Genomic DNA, 27,941 nt, shown 5'->3' on the forward strand with positions numbered 1-27,941 from the left:
TCTACTCTCTTCTTGAACTTTCAACTAAAACCTTAGGCGTATTTAGGATTATAAAATTGAACCTAGTAGGATTAGACCCTTAAAACCTTACTAAAAACGAATTAAATCTGATTTTGTGAGGAAAAGACCAAAATACCCCTTACTATTTCCGGTTTTGACTTTTCTTAACTGGACAGCCTAACTTCAAAAGGTCATATCTCACTCATCCGACCTTGAAACTTAGCAAACTCGGCGGCGTTGGAAAGATATTTCAAAGGTCTTTCCTACGGTATCTTGTAGCACATCTAACTCATCCTGTTCTAGGAGTTATGATCATTTCAAGTTGACCCAAAATTCATAACTTAAGCATAACTTGCAAAATTTCAGATTTTGCAATTTCCAATTTAGTTCTTTTTCGAACTCAAGGTGCTACATCTAGTGAAATTAACACTTAAAAAATTTTAATTCCTCGATAAAATCTTACTCACAACGAAGGATGGTTCAAGTCTGAGCTCAAAAAGTTTCTGGGGTGTTACAAAAATAAATAAATACACTATGAAAAAAATACATGGATACAAATATGCTTCTTAAATAACTACAGATTCATTTGACATACCTATTGGAATAAATACAAACTAATAAAAAAATACAAGTTTCATTATACAAAATACAACATGAAAACTAGAATGAATACATTACATTCCAATAAATATGTTATTTGTATTTGTATTCATTCTAATTTTCATACGTATTAGAATGCCAACTGAATACAAAAACTGGATGCCAACTGAACACAAAAACAAATACACAGATCCAACTGAATATAAATTCCAATACATTCCAAAATATACAATTGAAATTCAAAACAAATACAATTTCAATTTCATAATTTCTATTCATCTAGTTAACCATTTCCCCATCTAAACTGACATTTTGAAAAAAAGATACAAATACACAATTCAGTTGTCATACGTATTGGAATGAATACAAACTACTAAAGAATTACAATGTTCTTAATAAAATACAATTACTCTATGAAGAAAAACAACTTTCTGAACATCAAATTATTGTGAATACAATTCTGTCGATTAATAAATTACTCTATGAGTTTTTTCAGTCGATTACCTCCCACTACTCTAACTTTGTGTTCAATAAAAACTTCACCGATGTCGATCTCTAAATTTCTAGCAAAAAACTGATGAATTAAATTGAATTCAAGGAAGAAAGATGATTATCAATGGCAAATTCAATTCAAGGACAATTATCGGTTGCTAATTGAGTTTGAGGAAGAAGATAAAGAATCTTCTTCACTGATATTGATCTCCTTTTTATCTTCAAAACCCCTAATCAATCGTCTTTCCTTCTACGAAGAAGGAGGATCGTCAATGAAGAATTGAAAGTCGCTAATGGAGGATGAGGAAGACGAAAGAAGTTTTGTAAACTATGTAATCGCAAATTGTCGCCCATTTTTGTCTCCTAATTTGTAACATAAGTAATGATATATTTTTAACACTATTTACCTTATTTGAAAGAATCTCTCTCCTGATTTTCTCTAATTTGTTATTTCTTAGTTGTATTCTATTAAGTTAAACCAAATAAAAAATACATAAATCAGCCCCATAGCAAATCAAAATATAGCTAATTTCAATCAATATTGAAAGTGTAGCTAAGAGGTCCTATTAAATGCTAAAATGTTGTTCTTTTGAAAATAAATTAGCAAACTAGTCAAAATTCCTAACATAATTATTAAAAACATCTACACTTTAAAATAATTATTAAAAATATCATAATGTCATTATTTTAGTAAATATAATGTATCCTAAAACAACTAATTTACTATGCTATTTGTCACGCCCCGAGCCTACACCCTGGGCGGGACTGACGCTCGAGAACCATTGCTGGCCCAAGAGAACCTTTGACCTGGCTTACTACTCAGCGGAAGACTTTACTGAACCTCCGGATAAATCAAGAGATAAATTTATGAATCAAACTTAGAATGTATAAATGAAAACATTCAACTGGCCATACAGGCAACTCAAGTCTTATAATCAAACAACTGAAATGAATAAGACTAATGAGCTACTAGTGTCTAACTGTCTATGAAGCCTCTAATACTATGAAGGATGTCGGGACAAGACCCCCAATCATCCTAACAACTGAAGTACTAAATCAATAAAAGGGATCCTCTGGAAAGCAAGGAGACTCACCAAATGACTCTGAAATGCTCAACTAGATCAACGAAGCGCTGGATGTTGATCATGGTTACTTGTATCTGCATCATAAAAGATGCAGGCCAAATGGCATCAGTACATTGAATGTACGAGCATGCGAGGGGAAAACTAAACATGACATAAGCTTGAACTGAAATCTGAAAGAAACACTTACCTCAGCCTTACTCAACTTATGGATACTTAACTCAATGCAGAAATAAAAAAATAGTAGAGATGCAGTTTATATAGAGCATTTAAAACAATAGATAACATCTCAAAGTATTGAAAATACCATAATATCTCAGTTGTATATAATAATACAAAAATAAACTCTGTTTGGGAGATTCTCTAACCGGCAACCATCACTATGAGCTATATGATGATACAGTGTCTCGCCCACACTGCAAGAATTGTCCTATAACTTGCCAAAATATAGAACGCCTCAACTAAGTGGATCCACTAGTCTATGCTAAAAAGCATTAAGGAATCATCTAAAAAGTATGACCCTTTCTACCCACGTTGACTACATGGTTTATGGAGACTTGAGTTATTATGAACTCGTCCCCATATCGGTGTTCAATACTACTCCCAAAATATACTCAGCTCATATGTTTAAAAACATAACTCTTTCTGTGGTTTGAGATAATTACTCAAAAACTAGCTCAAAGGCTTTCTTGCTTAAATGTGAAAACATTTACTCTTTGGGAATACTTAGTTCCCATATACTATTTTGAAGAAATGAACTTCTTTTTTACTCTTACTCAACTCAAAGCTCGAGTCTTAAAACAAGTTTAAAAACATTTGTAAAAGACTTTTGAAAAGACTCTAACACTTCTCTGCTTATCGGGCTCAGGCTGCTTTCCTGTCGGGTTTCAAATCTGCGCCGCCGCTTTATGGATGGTTTCGAGAAGACTCGAATCCATAGAATTTGATGAATAGATTGTCGGATCGAAGTTCTAAATTGTCCATTCATTCTCAATTCTAAATAACCAAAATATAGTTTATTTATGTATTCATTATTTAGGTATTCATCCTAATTGCATATGTAAAACAAATTTTTTATTTTATTTTGCTTATTTTGTATTTACAATATCACTTTGTATACCAAATAGTTTGTATTTTGATTTGATTTTGTATTCATCCTAATGGTATACCATCAAGTTTTGTATTTATATTTGATTTCGTATTCATTCTCAATTCTAAATAACCAAAATACAGTTTGTTTATGTTATATAGGTACTCATCCTGATTGCATCAGGAAAACATATTTTGTACTTTATTTTGCTCATTTTGTATTTTCAATATCACTTTTGTACTTTATTTTGCTCATTTTGTATTTTCAATATCACTTTGTACACCAGATAGTTTGTATTTAGATTTAATTTTATATTCATTTTCAATTCTAAATAACCAAAATATAATTTATATACGTATTCATACTAATTGCATTAGTAAAATAGATTTTGTATTTTATTTGGCTCATTTTGTATTTTCAATATCACTTTATATACCAGGTAGTTTGTATTTAGATTTGAATTCGTCTTAATGGTATACAATCAAGTTTTGAATTGTATGGTCTATCTTTTCAATTGAAATGAGTATTTATCGTGCTCAGTTTGTATTCCATTCTCAATTTGAATGCCAACAAATTTGTATTACTTTATTATTATGTAGTCATTATTGTATGTCACTCGCAATTTATATTTCAATTACATTTTAAAATGTGAAAATTTTATAAATGACAAATATTAGACTAATATTTTCAAGTTGTAGTAGTAGAATATAGCTTTCAAGTTGTAACATTTTATTTTTAAAAAAAGGATTTTTTAAGTAATTGTAAAAATCTGTTTTGAGAAAAATAAAGAGATAAAAAAGAAAAATAAAATAATTTTGATTACAAAAAAGCAAAAAAATAGAAGTAGGAGTATTAATTAAATTTGAATTGATTGATGATAATTTTTAATTAGCATAAATTAAGGAGATTCAAACTGATTAGGAATATTTATCTTTCTTAATTCACTCTAATTTGTTGAAATTAATAAAAAATCTAATTTTATCCATTTTCTTCAACGTTTCTCTCTCTTCGTTTTTTTTTCAAAATTCTTGCCATTGACGAGTAAATTCAGTTTTTTTTTTGTTCAAAAATTTTTCATTTTGTTGTGATGGACGACTCCTTATCTATATTAATTAAACATGATGGAAGATGGGATCCTTCAGGTTAGTATTGTATATGATTTATTGTTTGTATTTGTATATTACTAAAATGTAAAAAAAATAAAAAAAAATAGCAATGAAACTGTAAATCACATTTTGTAATTTTATTTATGTATACTATATTTAAGTTATGATGTTTTTTGTATAAACCATTCATTTAGTTCATAATACATACTAATTTATGTGAAACTGTAATTAATGACATTCTATGATTTTGTTGGTACGTTTTTTTTTTTTGGTTATTTTCTATACTGACTATACCATGATTTCGTGCGAAATTGACTTAATATATGAATGATTTGATTATAAATGTGTAGAATATTAATAGTTTTATCGTTGTAAAGTTATGAAATTTGTGGGAAAAAATTTATGAAATTTGTTGTAACATTGTTATGAAACTGGAATTTCTTTAGTCAATTTGATAATAATAATAATGAGATGGATTCAATATGCAGATTTAAATTAATATATGAATTACTGTTTTTTTTTCCTGAAAATATAAATAAAATGTATAAGCTGAAATGAATTTGGTAGAGTAACTGGAATGATATTGGTATGAAAATGTATTTATTTTTGTGTAAAAAATATGAGTAAGAAGTATAATGATTTCTATGAAAAGTGTATTAAGTCGGTATGAAATGTAAAATGTTTTTTTTATATAATGTGTTTTATGGTATGAATTTATTATACTGTTTGAAATGATATTTGTATGAATAAGTAATGACGATTGTGTGTAATTTTGTGTGAGTAGAATGAAATTGGTATGAAAAATTAATCAGCATTGTGTAAAAAAATGAGTAAGAACTATGATTATTTGTATGGAATGTGTATTAAGTTGGTATGAAATGTGAAATGTTATTTTTTTATGAAATCTGTTTTATGGTATGAATTTTGTTATACTGTCTGAATGATATTTGTATGAATAAGTAATGACGAGTGTGTGTAATTTTTGTGTGAGTAGAATGAAGTTGCGGATTAAATTTGTATTATCTTTGGTATGAAAAGTTAATATAAATACAACATATTTATAATTGTTTTGTATTATGTAAGACTAACTGTTATTTTTTTTAATGAAACAGGGAAATGTGTTGATTTTAAGCTGTCAGGGATTATCTATAAATCTTCTAGTCTGTATAGTGGTCTAGTAAGTGTGATAAAATCGCAACTTATGATAGATGTTAATATTAATGATATAGAGATAAAATATATAGTTAGTGATCGATGTCACCTATTAGTATCCACAATGATGTTGGTGAACGGATTTTTTTAGATAAAAAGAAAGCTAATGTAGATTTTTTTACGAAATATCCATTGTGCATAACTTTGAAGAATATACCAATGGATAATCAAGATTCTGTAATTGTTGTTTAGAACTATATAATTTTTTTATTTTATTTTGTCTTTTAAGACTCATGTTTTGTTTTGATATGAAACAGAATTGGTATGAAATGCATTACAACTAAGTGTTTAATATATTGTTCATGTTTTATATAAAATTCATTCATTAATCATACAAATTGCATACTGTTGGAAATAAAATTCATTCCAGTTTAATATATAAGATAGTGTTCATATTAGTGATAATTATATAAGGTAATTATGGTATGCATTTGGTATCCTAATAGTAGTTGATATTATTTAATGTAAGTTTACATGAGTATTACTTTGGTATCCAACTGATGTTCTACTCTAAATCAAAATAAAACAAGATGTAATTAATGTTGGTGCAAAAGTTAATGATCGTTGTTTTAGATTGTCATATTCATTTCTTTCAGTATATATACAAATTGTATACCAATTTCATACATCTTTAAAGTACTTAATACATGCTTGTTAAGAGAATATAATTTACAATTAGTAATAATTTGGTATCCATTAGGTGTCCAACTTGAATAAATATAAAACAAGATGTAATTGAGGTTGTTACAAAATACAATGATCACTATTATACATTGGCATAATCACATCTTCAAGGTATTTATACAGGTTGGATACCAACTTCATTCATTTCTTATCTTTTTATTTTTTGTGTTAGAATATGAAGTAAAAAAAATCAATCATGAATGAATTTGGATGCCATAAGTGTACAGTTTGGATATCAATTATAAGACAAAGTTGGTTAATAAACTATAAAAATTGGTATTCTTTTTGTTTCTAGTTAGTAATACAGAGTAATATCAGTAAGTCTAAATGTTGAATCCAATTGGTATGCAGTTTGTATATAACTGTCATCCCGAAAACAGTTATACTCAATGTGTAATATATCTTCCAAATGGTGTATCCAAATGGTATGTAGTCTGTATATTACTAGTATCCTGAAATTATAATAGTCAATCAGTAATTCATATGTAGATGGTATTTGATTGAAATAAAACGGTGGATATTATATATCATCAAATACTGAAACACAAAAATATTGTCCAAAAGTTAAAAGAACATGTAATTCTAAAATGTAGAAGGTACAATCAACTATCTCAAATTTCTTTTCAGTGGTCTTGGTGTAGGATAATTGCTGGTATCCGGAGCATGTTCTTTTGCTATGCGAGGTCACCAAATTTGCTAGCAACCGTACCAGTTACTTCACTCTCACTGATCGCATCATCCTCATTCTTTATTTTTCCATAATGCCATATGCTTGTGGCATATCTTTGACGATGGTACTTTGCATCGATATCAACATAACACATATCAAAAACACCATTACTGATATATTTAGCAAATAGACATGTGTACAAACCACAATCACCGAAAAAAATTTAAAAGAAAAATCATTTTAAGAAATAAATTAAGTTAACTTTTCTGATGAAATCAATATAGAAATACATACTTGGAACTATCTTCTTGTTAAGGCACATGCATCATATGCTTGACTTCAAGTGGGTCGGATTGAGACTTGTCAACATATTTGGAGAGTTCATTGGCATACAAATCAAGCCTTTTACCATAAAATCTCGTGCTCGTAAAAAAAATGGTATCATTGTGGCAGTTTACCACCCTTTGCCGGAGTTTCGACATTTTTTGGCGACGGGGTTTGAGTCAATTTGTTGAAAGTTGGAGCATGTACTTCATCCGTAGAAGTTCCTTCAACTAATCGAGGACTCTTTCGAGGCGGTACAATGATTTTCTTCGACATGATGGTGATGATGAGAAACGGAATGAGAGGGACGATTGTGAAGTTGGGGTAGTGGGGTGGTGAGAAAGATGGGAGGGACAATTGTGAATGTGTGGTAGTGGGGTGGTGAGAAAGACGAGAGGGACGATTGTGATTGTGGGGTAGTGGGGTGGTGGCGTGTAGTGTTGGATAGGCGTGGGAAGGGGGTGGGATTAACGTATGGGAGGTTTGGAGTGTAACGGTAATCAAGGAACTCTAATCAATGTAAATTCCTAAATTTGTGTAACTGATAATTTCTGTTTTAAAAAAGGAACTGCAATCAAATTAAATTAATAATTAATAATATAAAAATATAAAGAGATTAATCATTTATTAAATTAAATTGTAATTGATTTTTAAATAAACTTAAATTTAATTGATGTGTTATAACTCGTACATAAACTGTTATAAGTAAGAATTTTTTAAGAGCATGTTTAAAACCCGTAATATTGTCTCTTAAATGTGTATATGGTGTGATTTTTTACTTTTAAAATAATGACATACAAAATCATATTTAAAGAAGTTCATCCGAATACATTTCAGATAAAATCATATTTAAAAAAGTTCAAACAAGTAAGGATAAAAAACTAAGGGAAACATTTTTACTTTTTTGAAATGTTTTCTACTATGATTCTCTCCAATCAGCATTATGACAAACCAAAATATTGACATTTTAAATAAATATTGAAAGTGTTGACAAGGAATCCTATTAGATGCTAAAATATTGTAGTTTTGAAAATTTTCTCATTAATTAAAGTGATTTTCTATTATATATCCGGAAGGCCACTGATTTGAACAACTATAAATATAGTTTAACAATATCCTAAATCCTCTTTGTTGTTTTTCTATTAGTTCGAGTTATTCAGATTCACGAAAAATCTTCCTTGCCAAACATTCACAAGTAGTAATAAATTAGGTAAACCGTTGGTGTCAACCTCAATTTTTTATTATTTAGTTATCCGTTGTTCCCCTTAAGTTACTCCCTATCATTGTATCCTTTTGTATATATAAAAAAAAACATCATTTCTGCAAAAAATAAAGAAAAAAAGAGAGATAGCTGTTGTGAAGGAAAAAGGAAAACAATGGCCTCTCTTAGATGTAATTACTCAGTTATATTTCTCTTTTCAGTTGTGTTATTTGCATCTTTAATCCCAAAATTGCATGCCAACATTGGTGACTTTGACCCTTATTTGGAAAAGAGAGCTGAAGAAGCCCTCCAGTCTTCTCTTGCTGCTTACAATGAAAATCCTGAGCAACTTACACAAACATTCAACAAGGAAGTTGGAGAGTAAATGCTTTTATGACCATTTTTTTTTATCTTTAATATTTTCATTTTTAAAAATATAATAATAATAATAGTTAACATTGGTTTTTGTGTAATATTGCAGAACTCTCTTTAATGGCACGAGGAGGTATCTGAGGGAGATGATATGAGAAAAATGCTTTCATCATGTAAGAAAATGGAATTCTTCTAGAAATTATCTAATTTGGTTTTTGTGTTTACTGTAAAAATGCCCTCATTGAGAAAATAATATAATCTCACCTTTGTAAAAGATGCAAGTTCAAATGATTTAAGAATCACTACTGTTCATAAGGAATAAAGTCGAGCATAAGGATTCTGCAAACAACATATTGAAACAAGAGAGAAAAGTCCATGTCTCTCGTGTATATTAGATGCAACCAAACACAATACCTTCCAAATCAACTACCCATGAGAAAAGAATCATTAATCCCACGGTAGAATCAAAGAAGAGTAGACTACAACTAAGTCGTGTTCATCTTCAGCTAAGCATGTCAATTAAACACGATGGACAAACTTATTCGTGAGCCACACCGAGTGGTTTTGGAAAAGGAATGAAAAGTAGACTACAAAACTGCATAGCTGAATGAAGCATAATCTAGTTCCAAAATACTTTTGGATGAACCTGATTTCAGAGAAGATATTTTGTTCATGGTCATTCCATAACAACTTTTGCTCCAACAGCTTTCATTTTCTCAATTATTTGTTCTGCTTCTTCCTTTGGCACTCCCTTCTTGAAAACAGCTGGAGTTTTCTCAACTAAGTCCTTTGCTTCCTTGAGTCCCAAATCAGTAAAACTTCGGACTTCTTTGATTATCTTTATCTTTTGAGCAGGCTCATATGACTCCAGTTTAAGTTCAAAAACAGTTTTCTCTGGTTTCTTTTCCTCCTTAGCTGCTTCTGGTCCCTTCATAGCTGCTGCTGCCAATCCAGCTGCCCCTGCCTTCATAACCCCAACCATTGGTTGCTCGGTCATACCCAACTTCTTCATAAGAATGGAAGACAGTTCTGAAACTTCAACCAAGGTAAGTCCCGAAACTTCATCCACAAGCTTCCATACCCTATCCGATGGAGGACTGCGATGCTCCGTAGGATCAAAATTTGCAGGATCATAATCAGCTGGAAGCTTTCTCTGGTCAATCTCTACTTCTTCCTCCTCTTCTTCCTCTTTCCTAGCAGGCTGACCAAAGTGTCGAGTAAAGACAGTTGAGGTAACAAAATGGGAGTTAACCACATTGGATTGAACAGATTGTCTCAAGAGTGCACAAGGCAAATGATGCCTCAGTCGTGAAATCAAACTCATTTCCAAAATTCTACTGCACAGGGAACTGGACTAGAAAGTAACCATCTACTGATCCTTCTGAAAGCTCAATCAACAACCTGCAAAAACCAACAATAAGGTCATATGGAACTCTAGTTACATTTCCAAACAATGTAGTGACAGCACTTGGAATAAAAAAGACAAATAAAAAGTTTCAGGTGTGAATGAGAAGCAAGTTTACAAGTGTATATATTAAGCACAACTATAACTATTTTATAGATAAAAGAGGCTATATCAAGAAGAAGAAGATGAAAGCTCTAATTCCACTTCCTAATTATACAGGAACAGGTATAATAAAAAAGAACAAATAAAAAGTTTCAGGTATGAATGAGAAGCAAGTGTACAAGTGTATAACTGTAAACATTACACACAACTGAAGCTTTTACCAGAAATAGTGGAAGCTCTACTTCCACTTCCAGATTATATAGAGCACTTAGGATAAAAAAGAACACAAACAAAAAGTTTCAGCCATGAATTAGAGGCAAGTTAACAGGTGCATAACTGTATATGTTATGCAATATGCACAACTAAAGCTTCTTACACTAATAAGTGTTTAGTGTTAACAAATGCACAAGTGTAACAAGTTGACAAGAGCATCACTGTATATGTTACACTGGAAGTTATCCTCTGCACAGTGTACATGCCAATTTTACCGACAGAATCACACCCAAACATTAAGTCAATCATATAGAATAAGTTTCTGAAAAACTCCCTTAAACTAATACAGCATTTGCTTAAGTCCAGACTCCCTACATATATTACCAATTGTCTAATGGACAGCAAAAATATAAAATTTGGAGCTTCATTAAACCTGAGGAGATTAACAATACACTTATTTTTTATTGTTGAGAACAAAACAAAAAGTATTTTCTTTTGTGCAATTGCAATACCTTTGTCTTTTTTATAGCCATGCTCTCTACAACAACCTATCTAAGTCATAAAAAAGTGTAACTTGCAAACAACAGCAGACCCACAATTTAAAGCCATGGGTGCTCAAACACCCGCTCAGCTCTATGGGGTTCGTCCTAGCTGCAAGAGAGACGAACCAAATGTCCTAGTGAAAGGCCGTCACTTTACCTTGTGAAAAAAAAAATAAGCATGTATTCTTAGGTGAGAAGATGTCAGGTGTGTTGTAGACGATGAACAAAGAAAAGGCCAAAAGGGTAAAATAAAAAGAATCCGTGTGAATTAAGAAAAGGAACTTGAATCATTTTGACAGGTATATTTACTAATGACCTGTATCATGGGCGCTAACCACATATATCTATAACTTATCACTAATGATCATGAGAAACGCCAATCTTAATGACGACACAATGACAGAAGTATATAAAAGCAAGCTTAACCAATTATTTCCGACTGATGCCAATATGATCAAACTCAGGCAGTCAATAGATGCTTAAATGTTTTCTGAGGTGCATGACCTTTGAGATGCCTAAGGAGTGGCCACGATGGTTATCCTTAGATGAATTGTGGTATAATACTTCTTACCACTCCTCTATGCATATGCCCTTTTATGAAGCAGTTTATGGCCAACAGCCACCCTCATTGCTTCCTTACATGTTGATTCCTAACTGGATTTGGTTGATAGGAGGTAGCAGACAAGAGAAGCCACATTGAGGACCATTAAGTTCCACCTTGAGAGATCCTAGAGTAAAATGAAGTTGTTGGCTGATAAAGGGGAGGACTGACAGATCCTGTAGTGTTGGTGATTAGGTCTACATCAAATTTCAATCTTACGGGCTATTATCCTTGAGGTCTCATGCTTATCACAAGCTTTTAGCCATGTCCTTTGGGACCTTTTAAGATCTTAGCCAGGGTCGGAGCTATTGCTTACACTTAAGAGTTACCTATTGCCTCCAAGATCCACCCCAATTTTCACATTTCCCAGTTGAAAAGAAAGTTAGGATCTCATATTGCTTTTGTGACCCTGCATGTTGTTCAAACTGAAGTTGGTCCTATCCTTTCGGAGCCTGAAGTAGTGTTGGATAGAAGATTGATCCAGAAGCATGAAAAGGCAACTACTCAGCTTCTGATCAATGGTTTAGTACTGCTGATAAGGACAGTACTTGGGAGGACTATCCCTCTTTCAGTCAACAGTTCCCTCACTTCAATCCTTGAGTACAAGGCGGGTAGTTGATATGATCCTAATGTGTCTTTCTCAATTTGGATTTTGTAGAAGAAGTTAGCTAGTTGTTGTTATAAACCTCACGTGAGCTTCACGTGAGAGGTCCGGCCGTTAGGTTGTTAAAACACTTAGAGTTAGTTATAACTGTTTTCTTATTCTTTTCTATTACGCAGATTTCATATATGTGTTAGTTCCTGTTGATTGTAATCATTCAGAAAGTCAATCAATACAAACTTCTCCCTCTTTTCTCAATCAGTGTTTTCAATATCAATAGGCAAAGTTGTTCAAGAGCGATTCTCAATTCATTTCTCTTTAGGCTAGCTCAATCTTTCCAATTCTACTTGTAATCACGTCACATCCGCTAAAGAAGAAGAAAGACAACATTAGAACCGGAGATGGAGGCTTTTTCTCTTTTGCCCTAAAAGACAATCTTTCATCATCTATAATGGAGGTAATTAATGTGAATGGTTTTCTATTATGTATCCAGAAGGCCACTAATTTGAACTACTATAAATATAGTCTAACAATATCCTAAATCCACTTTGATGTTTCCCTGTTAGTTTGAGTAATTCAAATTCAAGTGGCGTACAAAGGGAAGCTTCCCTGCCAAACATTCAAAAGTAATAAATTAGGATGACAACAGCAGACCCACAATTTAAAGGCCATGGGTGTTCAAACACCCACTGAGCTCTTTGTCCGTAGCTGCAAGAGAGAAGAATCAAATGTCCTAGTAAAAGGCAGTCACTTTACCTCGGAAAATAAAAAGAGTATGTATTCCTAGGTTTGAAGATGTTGTAGACAATGAACAAAGGAAAGGCCAAAAGAGTAAAACAAAAAGAATCCATGCAAATTAACATAAAGGAACATGAATCATTTCAACAGGTATCTTTACTAATAACATGTATCATGGGTGTTCACCACATATATCTATATAACTTATTACTAATGATGAATAGAAACACCAATCTTAATGAACAGAAGTATATTAAAGCAAGCTTAACCAAAAGTTATCTCCAACTGATATCCATTTGATCAAATATGTCTAAGTTAAACACAAACATTTCCCATCAAGCCTAATTAAGTCCAAACTTGAGACGAAAAAAGCTATGTAATTTCAAACATGTCTAAAGTTGGAACTTTGCCCATAACCTAACATCAGAAGTTTAAGGGTCCTGAAATCAGTTATATGTGCACTTCCCTATTAATTTTGAATAGGTCCAGCCCAAATAAAGAAGCATAGATTACCGCTAGGGCTCATTATCCGTAGTTCCTAAGCTACAGATTGTACGGCAAGGACTGACAATGCAGTGTCCACCACTTCAATAACCGGTGGTCGAAATGAAACACAGAATCCGCAAAATGACAAATCAAAGTTTGAAGAAACCTCCATGAATACCCAAAATTGAGAAGAAAAGATGAATATTGGATTTGATAAACCCAAACTATTTTGGAGTGACTGACCTTGAGTTTTGAGTTGACGAATCGATGGCAGCGGCAATTGCAGACTGTTCGAATAACCCTTGCGTATGAATCCCAAAACCAGTTTAGCCCTTTCTCCTAAAACCCAGGGGTAACAATGTCATTTACTTGTCCATTTAATTAATCACTTCTTTCTTTATACATTCTAAATTAGTAAATCTTTTAAATTTCATTTGTCAAAATTATTGATTATTTGTGTTTTTATTAGTGATTAAAAAGAAAATTGTTTTTATTTTTCATTGTATTATTCTCTATTTATAAACTTTTTATCCATTAAATAAATACTAAAATAACTTTTTAAAATAGTTATTTAAAAAAAGAGATCTATATGATTCAATAAGAGGAATCTATTATTCTTGAACAAGAAAATAAAATTTATACATTAATGAATTTATTTTTTAGCCTTTTAACAAGCTTCTAAATAATGGTATGATAAATTCGATCAAGGCTTAATAAACCATAATTATTCTTCTACTAAAATAGATAAATATGTTTATATTAAAGTTGTGAATGAAACTCATGTGATAATATGCTTATATATTGATGTCATGACTCGTGCTTATATTTTCAAAAAGGCTTAATCCATCCGTCACCCCCTAAAAAAGTTGGCACGATGTTTCACTTAGACACCTTAACTGTGCGTTGTTCATTTTAGACACCTCATGTAAAGTGTTGGTGTGTCATTTTGACTAACATATCGGTGGCCACTTAAAGTTGGCACCAATTTTCACTTAGATACATTAACTAAGCTTTGTTCATTTTAGACACCTCATGTCATGTCCCGTTGTGTCATTTTGACACTTTGTACTGACATGGCATAGTGAGTGTAAATACACTCAATACCAGCGCATGAAAGGCTCATTAAATCATTTTTATTTTATTTTTTTTCATTTTCTTCTTCATTTTTCAGCCACCATCTCTCAAAACTTGAACTCCTTCCTTGGAGAAATAGTTTTGATGATGCTACTGACAAAAAATGAATTTCAACACGAAGAGATTTCACAAAAAAAAAAAAATTCAACCCATTAGAAGGGCCACAATTCATGATGTTGCAATTAAGAAGGGCAGCTGAAAATCTTGAAAAAGACGATGGGTGGGGTGGGAGAGGGGTGGAGAAGATGATGTGGGTGGGGAAAAAGTTGGGGTTAGAGTGGGCAGAGGTGGAGAAGACAATGGGTGAGTGGGGGAATAGCAGAGAAGACGATATGGGTGGCTGGGGCGGAGAAAATGACTTTGGTGGGGTTGGGTTATTTTATTTTATTTAATTTTTTTGTGTAAAAAATTCCACATGTCATTTAGTCATTGACTACTTCTTCATTCTACTAAAATATCATTATTTAAAAATTATTTTTAATATATATGCCACATGTTTTTATTTAATTTGCCACTTTGACACGTATCGACGAGTGTGTTACACACACCTTATATATTTGACTGATTGTTAAAAAATGTTAAAATAACACAATGCAATATGACATAAGGTGTCTAAAATGAACAAAACTTAGTTAATGTGTCTAAGTGAAAATTGGTGCCAATTTTTGGGGGCCACCAATGGGTTAGACCCTTTTTTTAATATCAACAAAATGCTTAAGTCATCTGCGGCCTCTTAAAGTTGTCCGCATAATTCATTTAAACACCACAACTAAGGCTTGTACCTATAAAGATGCCAAAATGACATAGCGAAACCCTACATAAAGTGTCTAAAATGAACATCATCCAGTTAAGGTGTCTAAGTAAAATATGATGCCAACTTTAGGGGGCCACCAATGAGTTAAGCCTTTCAAAAATATACATGATGTAAAAAAATAGAGGCCTAATCCATCAGTGGCCACAAATTTTCACTTAGACACTTTAACTAGGTTTTGTTCATTTTAGACACTTCATGTCATTCCCCGTTATGTCTTTTTGACACTTTTTTGACAATTACCCAAATGTGTAAGGTGTGTGTAACACACTCGCTGATGACATGTCAAAGTGATAAATTAAATAAAGACATGTGGCATATATGTCAAAAATAATTTTTAAATAAATGAATTTTGTATAGAAAAAAATGGTCAATCACTCAATGACATGTGTCATTTTTAAATCTTAAAATAATTTTTTTTAAAAAAAGCCTATCATAGATTATCTTCTTCAGCACCCCCCACCCCCACCCCCGATCCCCAAACCCCTCCCCCATCCAAATCATCTTCCCCCACCAGCCCCACCACCCGAACTCCCTCATCTCCGCCACCTAAACTGTTTTCTCAGTGAAATCCTTTCTTTCAAGTTTATGATTAGTTCTTCACTTAAGATGCAAAACTCTCGTTTAATCTTTCTCAATTGTTTTTCTCTACTATTTCTATGTTTTTTCATAAATCAAATTAATTATAACTTGATCTACTATTTATAATGTTGGTTGTTTTTGTTTTAACTAATTAATACCATCAAATGTACTTCTCCGAGGAAGGAATTAAAGTTTTGGGAGAAGGTGGTTAAAAAATGTGGGCAAAGACTAAAAGAATAAAATAAAAATGAATTAGATAAACTTTTCACGCGTTGGTAGTGAGTGTACCTCACTCACTATGTCATGTCGGCAAAAAGTGTCAAACTGACACACGAGACATGACATGAAGTGTCTAGAATGAACAAAGCCTAGCTAAAGTGTCTAAGTAAAAATTTGTGTCAACTTTAGGTGGCCATCAATGGGTTAGGCCAAAAATAGATGATATAAAAATTGCATGGAAGCACATGAAGTAAATGTTAAAAATAAGAAGGAAATGAAATATAAATAATATAAAATAAAAATTAGTAAAATATTTTACAATAATAAAAATAAAAAATAAAAAATAAATTAAAAAAATAAAAAATAAAAGAAGAAATTAAAAATTAATGAGCTTTGTGATGACCTAATGTAATTATGATCAATTCTTCAAACATAAATAGTGTCAACACCTCCCAAAGAATATTCAATAATTTTCCTTTCCTTTGAAATCGTAACAGCCCAAAAGGCCAGCAAGACGAAGAAAAGGTGGGAGATGGAAACAGGGAAGATTATAGTTGAGAAAGTAAGGGGAAAATCAACACTTACTAAATGCTTTTCAAAGTATCCCCTCAAATTCATCAACCCCAAAAACGTCGGTAACTCCTCCCCTCAAAAATTCTTCTCTTTCCTTCTTTCTTATCAAATTGATTTCTCTCTCTTAATTTCATAGGTGGCTCCTTCTCAAACTGATGTTGTTTGGATTTACGCCATCACTTATGGTGGAGGAATTGTCTCTGTAGGTCATCAACAATTGTAAATTTGTTTAACGCGATTTTCACATTATGGGTTTTATTTGAATCTAATGTTATGTGGCCATATTTCTAGGGAGATTCTATAGCATGTGATATTACGGTGGGAGATGGTTGCACCACTGTTTTGACCACTCAAGCTTCTACTAAGGTTAAACTCTATCGATAAGTTGATTGCATATTAGCTCTGTGGATTTTGTAGCTTGTTTCATGTTCTAATAATACAGTAGAATTTTCATTGCAGGTGTATAAAGCTGTGGGAACAAAGATCTCTGAACAAGTTTTGGAGGTAATGCCATTCTAAATAACTATTCTCTCCGTTTCAATTTGGTGTCCTACAGTTTAAGAAAATACTTTTGATTCTCATGGTCTCATTTGTCAAATGTAGTGAAATGTTTTTTAAATCCGTGCTCTTAAACATGCTACGTGGAGAGTTGGATTAAAGAGTTGCTAAAAAGAAAAGAGACATACTTTATGTAATAAACCAAAAAGGAAAGTAGGACAAACAGGTTGAAAAGAAGGGAGTAAATGATTCTTCACCATTATATTTAGGTGTATAACTTCTTAATGCATATTGATAGATCCCATAAAATATGGTACTTGCATAGTATAATAACAACAACATATCCAATGTAATCTCACAAGTGGGATCTGAAAATGATAGGATGTACGCAAACCTTACCCCTACAATAACAACATGTCTAGTGTAATCTCACAAGTGGGATCTAAAAATGATAGGATGTATGCAAACCTTAACCCTATCTTTGTGGGGTAGAGATGTTATTTTCGATAGACCCTCGACTCAAAAGATATGTAATCAAAATAGGATGGAAAGGAAAATAACAACAGGAAAATAGCTAGATAAACAAAGCAATCGAAGTAACAAGTAGTAGAAAAATTGAAGAAAAAGATATTATGCAAATACTAGGTAAGACTACTAAATAAGGAGAAAATGAGAAAAGGAGCTTAGTTCCTTGTCTCTCCCTCAGGAAAGTACTTCAACACACAATTATCTACTACCCTTTCACCTTAATCCTTCACTTGCAAACCTCCCTATCTAAGGTCATGTCTTCAGTAAGCAAAAGGTGTATCATGTCTTGTTTGATCACCTCCACTTGTTCTTCTTTGGCCTACCTCTACATCTGTTATGACCTGTTATAACCAAACTGTCACACCTACTACTGGTATTTCCGTGCATCTCCTCCTCACATCCACAAACCACCTCAAACGTTGCTTCCTTCATCTTGTCCGCCACTAAGGCCAATCATTTTGTCCTGTAACTTCGTTCCTAATCTTGTCTCTCCTACTATGCCCGCACATCAATCTAAGTATCCTTATCTTCTGAATATGTGCGTCCTTCACGGGACAACACCAGTGGTGGAGCCAAGAATTTCGCCAAGGGTGTTCAAACTTTAAAAGAGTCGATAATTTTTTTTTTTTAGCGAAGTGGGTGCACAAAACATTTTTTTTTACTGATGAGTGGGTACACCCGAATTTAAAAATTAAATTGCATATCACTTAATAACTAAATCATATGAAAACTTAAAATTATTAAACTATCGATGGTATAAATCAAAACTAATGGAGGAAAATCAACAAAAACAATTTTAGCTACTAGTTGAATATACTCCCTCTAGTTCATATTAAGTGAATTGTAGAGACTTTATTCATGATTGAAAATAATTGAACGTTTTGAAGTTTGAGAGAATAGTTAAAACTTTTTTTTTCATATTTACCTTTACTTTAATAAGATTCTTAACTATTTTACATTTTCTAAAAAAATAATTTAGAAATAATCAAAGGTATAATAGTGGATAATAATCTTTAATTTTATCTTTAAAAAAAATTCTTGAGAGTGTTATACCTAATAATTCACTTAATATAGATCGAAAATATAAAAAAATAAAATCTTAATTATTAGGTTAATCAAAATTTAAGACGAACAACATAAAGAAGATACGTGGGATTCTATTTCTATGTTTTTTGTTTAAAAAATAGATTGTGTTAAAAAAAAACATAGCTAGTGAGGATTGAACGGGGGTGGCTGTTTCTGTGTTTTTCTTTAAAAAAAATAGATTGTGTTAAATAAATGTAGCTAGTGAGAATCGAACCGTAGACCTCAAAGACATAAATGAGCATGCTTACCGCCATACTACAAGCCTTTATTTTCTCTAATGGTGTTCAATTAGTTATATATCCAGATATTAGACAATATTTTATCTATATACACGGTATAATTTTCCGACGAAGGGTGTTCGGCTGACCACCCTTACATGGTTGTAGCTCCGCCCTTGGACAACACTCTGCCCCATACAATAGTGTAGGTTCGTCACATTCTGTTTCACCCACTCCTCTCTAATATGGTGGACGACATCATCGTCAATTTCTCCATTTTCTTAGATTATAGGCCCAAGATACTTTAAACTCCCCCTCTTGGGTATGAATTATGAATCGATCTTCACTTTTACCTTTGTTTCATATGTTACGTCATTGAACTTGCACTCTAGGTACTTAGTTTTAGTCCGGCTTGACTTGAAACCTTTAGATTCTATGGTTTGTCTCCAAACTTCCAGCCTATCATTAATTCCTCTGCACATCTCGTATATCAAAACTATGTCATCTGGGAATAATATGCACCACGACACATCCCATTATATATGTCTCGTCAATTCGTTCATCACTACGGCAAATAGGAACGAGCTAAGGGATGATTCTTGGTGCAACCCCTATCATGATCTAGAGTGTTCTGAGTCACCTCTCATTGTTCTTACTTGGGTCTTGGCTCCATCGTATGTCCTTAATTTCCCTAATGCAAGCCACATGTACACCTCTAGACTACAAACACCTCCCTAGGAACCAACGTATTGTATCAAATTTGATGATGCAAAAAAAGCAAGCGAAGGCTAGATCTTTAGAGAGATAGCTGAAGGAGAAGAAGATAAAGAAAGAACAGAAAGAAAGGGAAATTGAGAACCTGAAATTGGTGTCAAAATGGTTGAGCTAGAAATTGTGTGTAAACAGAGTCCTTGATTTTGAAATAGTCTGCATTAGTTAATATAGGTAGCTATCAATCAAGTAGGGTGGATAGAGTTATGAGCTAACTTGCTTTCAAATATGATTGTACTTTATGTATTTTTAGAAGTTGATATGGTTAACTTATGAAAGAAAAGACATACAAAGGATACACAACAACTTCCACTTCTGGATACAGCCATAATAAAAGATACATAATAGCTTCCACTTCTGGATATAGCCATAACAAAAGATACTGTGATGTGATCATTGGTTCTAAATTTTAAAATAAGGCCTCTGCCTAAAATTTGACGATATCAATTCAATTTCTTTTTTGATGATTGTGGTGTCCGGGCTAGCTTTCACGCACCTCGATTAATTCCACGGGATACCTGCCACTTTCCACTAGCAATAGATACCAAGTAACTCTATCCACCAAGGTTAGGACGTATGGGAAGAATTACCTAGGGTCTGTTTGGAAAGCCACCAGTTAATTGGAATTGGTGTAATTACCAGGGTAGTAATTACCAGCCTAGTAATTACGATGACCTATTTGTTTGCCAAAGTATAATTACAGTGTAATTACAAGTGTACTGTTTGGTTGCACAAGTGTAATCATAAGGTTATATTGAATTTTAAAAATAAAAATTAATTATGTAATAAAATTTTATATTAGACAAATAAGGGCCTTTATAAATAATATTAAATTAAATATTTAAGATATATATTGTCTCTTGAAAATATATTAATTAATAAACATATGTTAACTAATATTATAAAAAATAATTGATTTTTTTTTTTCAATTTAGTATATTTTAATTAAATTAATCTTAAAATTAAAAGTACATAATTTCTATGAACATCATGAAATGCATGTTTGACAAAAAAAATTAATATCATAAATATAATATCAGAAATTATAAAACATTTGAAAAAAAGATAATCTATCAACTCTAACTTAAAAAAATAGCTTGTAATGTAAAATATCAAGTCAATAGCATGGAATCACATGAAGTAAAAGTTGAGAATAAGAAGGAAACAAAATATAAATAATATAAAAAATATTTTTAGAAAATATTAAAATAATAAAAATAAAAAATACATTAAAACAAAAAAAGTTCAAACAAAAATAAAAGGAAGAAATTAAAAAGTAATCAGCTTGTAATTATACCATGTAATTACCAGCAATTCACAGCCTCCCCTTGTGAATTGGAGAGTGTCATTACACCCTGCCAATTACACCCAATTACCTGATGACCAAGAAATTACATGCCCAACCAAACAAGACAGACAGTGTAATTACACCAAAGACAATTACCAAGGTGGCTTTCCAAATAGGCCCCGAGTGTTTTTGTCTCCCTTGGATTTGAATCTGAGACCTCATGACTCTCAATCAATTCATTGACCCCTAGGCCACACCCTTGGGTGCATATCAGTTCCAATTTATAACGAAAACACAAAGAATTTTCAGTTCAAAATGTAACTTTTGGTAAACAGATGATGAGGATTGTGGGAGAACATGTAGTAAGTTCTAAAGAGCACATCATTATCTTTTTTTTTGTTATTTATCATTTTGGATCCTTCTAACTATCTAATTTGATCCCTACCTAGCCATCTTAGTAAAAGTGGTTGTTATGATGCTGTAGGCAAGAATAGGAAGCAATGCCTTTTTGGCTGTAATTCCAGATCCGGTCACCTGTTTCTCCACTGCAAAATATTCCCAGAAGCAAGTGTTCAAAGTTATGTCAGACTCAAGTTTGCTTCTTGTTGATTGGATAACTAGTGGCCGTCATGAAAGAGGAGAAAAATGGGATTTTGATCTTTATAGGAGCATGAATAACATCTTTCATAATGGTGATGAACCTTTATTCCTTGATACAGTAAGTTTCTTTGTTTATCAGTCTGTATTTTTTAATGTGTAGAAAGTAGTATACATTTTTTATAAAGTACAACTATATCAGGCTCTTCTGTTTCAATCTGCCCTTTCCATAGCAAGAAACATAGATATCTCATTTTGCTTAACAAGAAACATAGATAATCACATCTGTAGGTATTTCACTTCTAGATAATTGGAATAAATACTACGGGTTTTGTCTTTAACCTGTTCGTTTCAGTTATCACACTATTTTGTTGTTGTTCCTATTTCTTTTTTTGAAAAATGCTTTGTACTGCTTTCCTCATTAGTTGCCATGTTTTCTTCACTGCCGTTTTCCCTTTCCATATTTATTTTGATTTGCTGCACTTGAGCCGAGGGTCCTTCGGAAACAACCTCTCTACCTCCACAAGGTAGGGGTAAGGTCTATGTACGCTCTACCCTCCCCAGATCATAATTGTGGGATTTCTCTGGGTATGTTGTTGGTTTCTTTAACCTGTCCATCACTTCTTTTATTGCCTTTATTTCATGTAAAAAAATTATTAATTTTTTTCTCTTACATCTTGGCTCTATCTTACATAGCCTGCTATGTATAAGCGATCTTAGCATCATCTAAATTAAGAGTGTCAACAAGGAGCGGATATTCCTTACAGATGTCCCCTGGATGGTTGTAACCCTGCAAAATCTGATACATCCAGTACTGGCATAACAAGGAAACCAAAACAACAGAACATGGTATCATGAATTGCTAACAGGAAAGCCATAAAGAAAAAAAGAAGGAAAGTAGTTAAATGTTTTTAAATTTTAACCACGGTAAATGAAAAAGCTTATAGAGAATAATGCTATGCTTTCTCAGCTTCTATTCTTCTCTTAGTCTTACTGGTCTCGTTGACAATATTGCTAGGAATTTTTCAGTACTTTGTCCTCATTTTGCCTCATATAGCATTTGGAGAAGAAAACTTTTCCAATTGACCCCTGCCCTCCCAAATTAAAGAAGACAGAGAAGAACTAGAGAGACAGGACTGCGGTAACAACTTGAACAATTATAATGAAGTAGCAACCTCTGCCTTATTTCTGATTAAGGCTGTTGAGTAACTATGTCCTAGTCAGTTCCACCTTTTACAATTTGCACCGCACAGGGGCGGAACCACATTTAATGGTGTGGGTGTTCGAGCACCCATTAACCCTGAGCAGAAAATGTGTTTTTGTATATAGAAATTTTAAAGACACTAGATAAATATTGTGTGAGCACCCATAGAATGAAAGAATGGACAAGTGCCCTGGTTGAGCCATTATTTTTTGAGCTACCAACCGCAGAGAGTATTGGGTTCGACCCTCGGCAACAACACCCAATCATATTATCAAAATGGGCTGATTCTTCTTTTTAATTCTTATTTCCCTAACTTTTTATTTTCTTCCTCCGTCGCTGACATTCTTTTTTCCTTCCACTCTTCCTTTTCCTTTCGTTAATTATAGTGGCAAAACATGGAAGAAAAATATACAATCCAATAAAACAACCATCTTTAGTTTTAAATTCAAATGCTTTATCTTGAGTGATAATGTGCAAACATAACCTTTTGGTTCAATTTTGGGATGTTTTCTAAAGCAGTTGAACTTATTACTGATTGGAGCTTTTGCATAGATTCTATGGTGTTTTGATTTACAAAATCTGGTATTTAAGAAATTGAGAATTTCTGAGAAATGAATTTTAAAAATTTACTGACTTGCGTTGAGTTTTATGGGTATGTTGTATAACTTGGTCTTTCAATACCTTCCTCATTCATTGACTATAGAAAAATTGATTTATGTAACCTTTTTCATGATTCCTTAAATAGTTGTCTAGTTTGTTAAGTAAAACGTAAGATTTCTATAAATAATGATAATATTATTTATCATTTTACAATTACCATGGAAACTATATGAGAACGATTGTAGATTTCTTTTTTTGGTAACAATAATATTAGTTTCAACTTGCTCGTAAAATTATTTTTAACCATCAAGTTTCAAGTAGTTGTGCACTTATGGTATGTAGCTAATTACATCTATAGTCGTTGAGCACCCACTACCTTAAAATCCTAGATGACACTTATGGTATAGTAGTTGTTAACCACTTGTAAGTTGTAACTAATATATGTGTGAGGCACACATTTGTGTATCTGGAAATGAGTCATAAAAATGATGTACCATATCTCTTCTCTGTTTTCCAACTATGGTCTACTAGATGTAGTCCAAAAATCTGTTGTACTGACCCCGGCATCTCCACCCTAGAGACTTCCCTGCCTCTTAGCTGGACCCCTAATGACTGCTCTCTACCTTCTCTTTCTTTCTCAATAACACAGAACCAGCCTTTCATTTAGGGCATGACTCATGATGCTCCCTTTCCATTTCCATAGGGGTCTTAGCCACTAACGAATATCACTTGATCAATTGCATATCCACGGGTGCTCCTTTTTTTCCAATAGGGAATCTCCCTCACACTGATCTTCTATTTTAAATGAGATATTTAAAGTGACTCATCTGAACATCATGTTTTTCATGTCATGCTGCAGCTATTTAACTGTTTTTCTTTTAATCAGTCATTGCTAGAACAAGGAACATGTTCAGATATAGCTGAGCGTATGCAAGACTATCAAGTGATCGCAATGGTGATATTACTGGGGTGTGTAGGTTACTCACCTGGTACTTATATTCTTCACTCCCCCATTGTCATTCCTTTTCTGGTTCTTAGTGTTATTTTTATTTTTTAAGCCAGCATTCATCTGTTTTGGAAAAAAAGGAAGATCAACTTTTGTTACTTGTTTGCAGGCCAAAGTTGAAGCACGTTCAAAACCAAATCCAGGAAGATGTAAAGAAAATAATGTCTCAGAGTTTACACATGCCTACAATTGGTTCAAGACAATCCACTAGTAGACATAATGATCATCACTTGACCAAACCAAGTTTTCTTGCTTCCTGCAGCATATTTGGTCCAAAGGTAACATACATCAACACCTACTCCATCTCTCTAGTTGTCTTATATGTGAATGGCCTATGAATTTCAGGTCTATTTGTTTGAGCTTATCAATTAGGTCTTTGTGCAAATAAGGCCATTCATTTTCTTGATATACCTTACCTATAAATTTGACAGTGTTATCTATTCAATCTACTTATTGCTTTAACTACCAAGTCAACCCCAAAATATTTTACTTGGGTTGTGCATGTGTTGCTTTCATCCTCATTTGATTTATTTTGTACTAGTTTTCTTTGTTTCTTTGTTTTCTTCACTTATTGGCCCCTCTCCATGTTGGTCTTCCAAGACTTCAAAAATATCTGACACATAATCCTTTAATTGCTACTCTCTCCGTTTCACTTTGTTCGACACATCTACAATTTCTAAAGGTGACCACATTTTTCTTAAATATTTTTTCAATATATTTTGAATTTATCAGTTATTTTGACATATAGTACTTCTTATGTTGTTGCCAAATATGCAAACTTTATTTCCAAAAACATGAAGAATATCTGGATTCACACCAAAAATTAAGTACTTCGACCTTCATACTTCGAACCATGCCAAACAAAGTGGAATGGAGGGAGTTCTCCACTTGCAATCTTGTTGTTCTGGGCTGTATACTGTTCTAGTCACAGAAATACAATGTCGGAACTAGCACCATCACCAAACTTCTATCTCTGTTAGACATTCTGTTTTGAACTTCTTTTCTACTGCATTTTATTTCTTTTCATACCATGGAATTTGATGAAAGTATTGTTTACTACCGTTAAGAAATTAAAAAAAATGGGCATATAATACATCTAAAGATGCTCTTCTCATGCTGTTAATTTTTGTTGAAAAGAAAAAGTACTGTTAACCATTTTGAAGTGCAAACCAGAATTCACTTCCATGTTATGCTTCACAAGAGATATATCCTTGCAGGGAATTGGAGTTGTTACTCGAATAGCTGCCATGACAACTGAATCAGTGTACAATTTTCTGCAACATCAGTTGTCCAGTATGGAGCCACTACTTGGTGTCAAGCCATATTCTTACGCAAGTTAATAAACATTTTCTTGTTCACTTTGATTGACATGTAAGTAAGATCCTTTCCATTTGGCCAATCCCCATTTGACCCTTTTGTTTGTAATCCTTGTATCTAGAGAAATTTGATTCTGTTTTTTTTTTCGATTGGAGAAAGTTGAATTGGTGTCTAGTTCTGCATCTGAATTGACAACCAGCATCACTGTTCATGTCATGTTTTTTGGTTTATGTGAAGATAAAGGTGGTATAGGATGCACGAAAAGAACCGAGATCTTATTCTTGAAAATACATATGTTCAATTGCCATCTGTTAGCCATTTGCATAATAGGCTAGTATGGAAATTATGGAAGATCTTCTTTTACTATGAGTGTATTTTCACTAACATGACCATCCTAGTTGCAGGTATGCGGGGATGGATCCCTAGCTTTTACAGTGAGGAGGAAAGTTCTCACTGTAACTGTCTCTGGCTAGGTATGCACGAATGGATCAGTAGCTTTTGAACATGGGACAACATTTAGGTGCTTACCGTTCATCGAGATGGAGAATAACCGTGCCAGATCAAGAATCTTAAAATGTTGTCATATCCAACAGGTTGTAACATTCAAGCTGAACTGAAAAGTCCTATTTGGAGCAGCATGTATCCTATCTTGAGGAATCCTCTTTTGTTGGGCTTATGGGTGTTTTTTTGGTGGCTTAAAAACACTTTTTTATTTTACTCAAACACTACAAAAATGCTTTAAAGCCAATTCAAATAGATTCGTAATAAGCTTAGTTGGTTAGTTACCAAACTTTCTCCATTATTTCACCTTCCCTATTCCCAATTAAAAAAAAAAAAGGGAAAAAAGACAAATATACCTCCGAACTATCGTAAATGGTATGTACTTTAGGGATATTGGTGCCTCTGCCGTCTAAAAATTGGAGCGTATATACCCTTTATACTAACGGATACAACACGTGTCATAATTTTATCCACAGATCCGACATTTATTAAATATTGGATCGATGGATAAGATTGCGCCATGTGTCCCTATTTAGTCTTCCGTTAGAATGAAGGGCATACATGTTTTAGTTTTTGGATGACAAGGGCACCAATGTCCTAAAAGTATGACAGAGGGTATTTGCATACAATTTACAATAGTTTGGGGTATATTTGTCCTTTTTTTTTAGCAACTTACAAAAATGACTATATTTATAGAGTTATTGAAGTTCAATAGCTATAAGTATGTTATTTATAGAAAATAACTACAATTTATATCTTTTTCTAGTTGTATTTCTTTATATGTTTTTATCTTTCTATTTATACACTAATACAGTTTTAATTACAATGAACTAAATAAGGAACATGTATTAATTGTGTAGCATACGAATACATTGAATTCAAATTGGTATATCTATTTATAAGACTTAAAGTATTAATATATCAAGAATACAAGTATTTATAAAAACGTAATGTATTAATATATCAAACAAGGTAAAGTATGACAATTAACATATGAACATGACAATTTGAAAAATGAATACATTGTTGTTATTCAAAAAATGAATACAATATAGTATATATATGAATACATTGTTGTTAAACAAAAGATGGGATACATTGGACAACATAGAAACAAGAAAAATGGAAAATAATAGAATATGTAGGTATCTAAAAGTGTGTAAGTATTCGCTTGTATAAAAATTGATAAATACAACAACGTCAATCTCTTTTTGGTCAAATTTTTTCTGTGATACTTGAGGTTTGGTGTTAACTCATGCATTTGTTTATAAAAATATAGTATTAATGTATTCAATTATACTTGTATTGCCTAATCAATCTTTTAAATTGGATAGATTACTTATGTATCCAGATATACTTGTATGCATAAATCACCATTTCAACTTGTGTTAATATTACAATACAAGTATCTATATATATAAGTATTCTACTATATACAAATTTGACAATCACACAAACCTCAATCTCTTTTTGCTCATGTTCTTCCT

General features: G+C 32.5%; 3 protein-coding genes across 5 annotated transcripts; 2 read left to right on the forward strand and 1 right to left on the reverse strand.

Annotated features, from left to right (window-relative positions):
• Positions 1-8,609: 8,609 nt before the first annotated feature.
• On the forward strand, positions 8,610-9,035 carry LOC125834538 (probable pectate lyase P59). Its single transcript, XM_049513666.1, has 2 exons — positions 8,610-8,842; positions 8,943-9,035. Exons 1-2 carry the CDS (start codon positions 8,637-8,639, stop codon positions 8,986-8,988), a joined length of 252 nt encoding a protein of 83 aa, XP_049369623.1. The 5' UTR covers positions 8,610-8,636; the 3' UTR covers positions 8,989-9,035.
• A 325-nt stretch (positions 9,036-9,360) lies between these two features.
• LOC125834542 (uncharacterized) lies at positions 9,361-10,241 on the reverse strand. Its single transcript, XM_049513671.1, has one exon. It carries the CDS (start codon positions 10,155-10,157, stop codon positions 9,510-9,512), a length of 648 nt encoding a protein of 215 aa, XP_049369628.1. The 5' UTR covers positions 10,158-10,241; the 3' UTR covers positions 9,361-9,509.
• Positions 10,242-16,767: 6,526 nt separating this feature from the next.
• Positions 16,768-26,707, forward strand: LOC125834480 (urease accessory protein D). 3 transcript variants are annotated; one of them, XM_049513628.1, is made up of 9 exons: positions 16,768-16,898; positions 16,977-17,042; positions 17,132-17,206; positions 17,300-17,344; positions 21,714-21,947; positions 24,517-24,599; positions 24,746-24,914; positions 25,854-26,007; positions 26,358-26,707. In XM_049513628.1, the coding sequence occupies exons 1-8, from the start codon at positions 16,800-16,802 to the stop codon at positions 25,974-25,976; spliced, it is 894 nt and encodes a 297-aa protein (XP_049369585.1). In that variant the 5' UTR covers positions 16,768-16,799; the 3' UTR covers positions 25,977-26,007; positions 26,358-26,707. The 3 variants fall into 3 exon arrangements, 2 of the variants coding, with proteins under 2 accessions (XP_049369585.1, XP_049369586.1); XM_049513629.1 differs by having other exon boundaries at positions 16,792-16,829; XR_007443360.1 differs by lacking the exon at positions 26,358-26,707 and having other exon boundaries at positions 16,792-16,898; positions 24,517-24,619; positions 25,854-25,941.
• Positions 26,708-27,941: the final 1,234 nt, after the last annotated feature.

This window comes from Solanum verrucosum, unplaced genomic scaffold (assembly GCF_900185275.1).
Source record: "Solanum verrucosum unplaced genomic scaffold, falcon-dt-bn FXZP01000287.1, whole genome shotgun sequence".
Taxonomy (NCBI): domain Eukaryota; kingdom Viridiplantae; phylum Streptophyta; class Magnoliopsida; order Solanales; family Solanaceae; genus Solanum; species Solanum verrucosum.

What these genes read in the sequence shown, in the direction of transcription:
- LOC125834480 (XM_049513628.1), top strand. Translation starts at nt 16,800, where the DNA reads ATGGAAACAGGGAAGATTATAGTTGAGAAAGTAAGGGGAAAATCAACA. An exon ending in AATTCATCAACCCCAAAAAC is followed by an intron (nt 16,899 to 16,976) that starts GTCGGTAACTCC and finishes TTAATTTCATAG; the next exon opens with GTGGCTCCTTCTCAAACTGA. An exon ending in AACCTTTATTCCTTGATACA is followed by an intron (nt 21,948 to 24,516) that starts GTAAGTTTCTTT and finishes TCTTTTAATCAG; the next exon opens with TCATTGCTAGAACAAGGAAC.
- LOC125834538 (XM_049513666.1), top strand. Translation starts at nt 8,637, where the DNA reads ATGGCCTCTCTTAGATGTAATTACTCAGTTATATTTCTCTTTTCAGTT. An exon ending in TTCAACAAGGAAGTTGGAGA is followed by an intron (nt 8,843 to 8,942) that starts GTAAATGCTTTT and finishes GTAATATTGCAG; the next exon opens with AACTCTCTTTAATGGCACGA.
- LOC125834542 (XM_049513671.1), bottom strand. Translation starts at nt 10,157, where the DNA reads ATGAGTTTGATTTCACGACTGAGGCATCATTTGCCTTGTGCACTCTTG.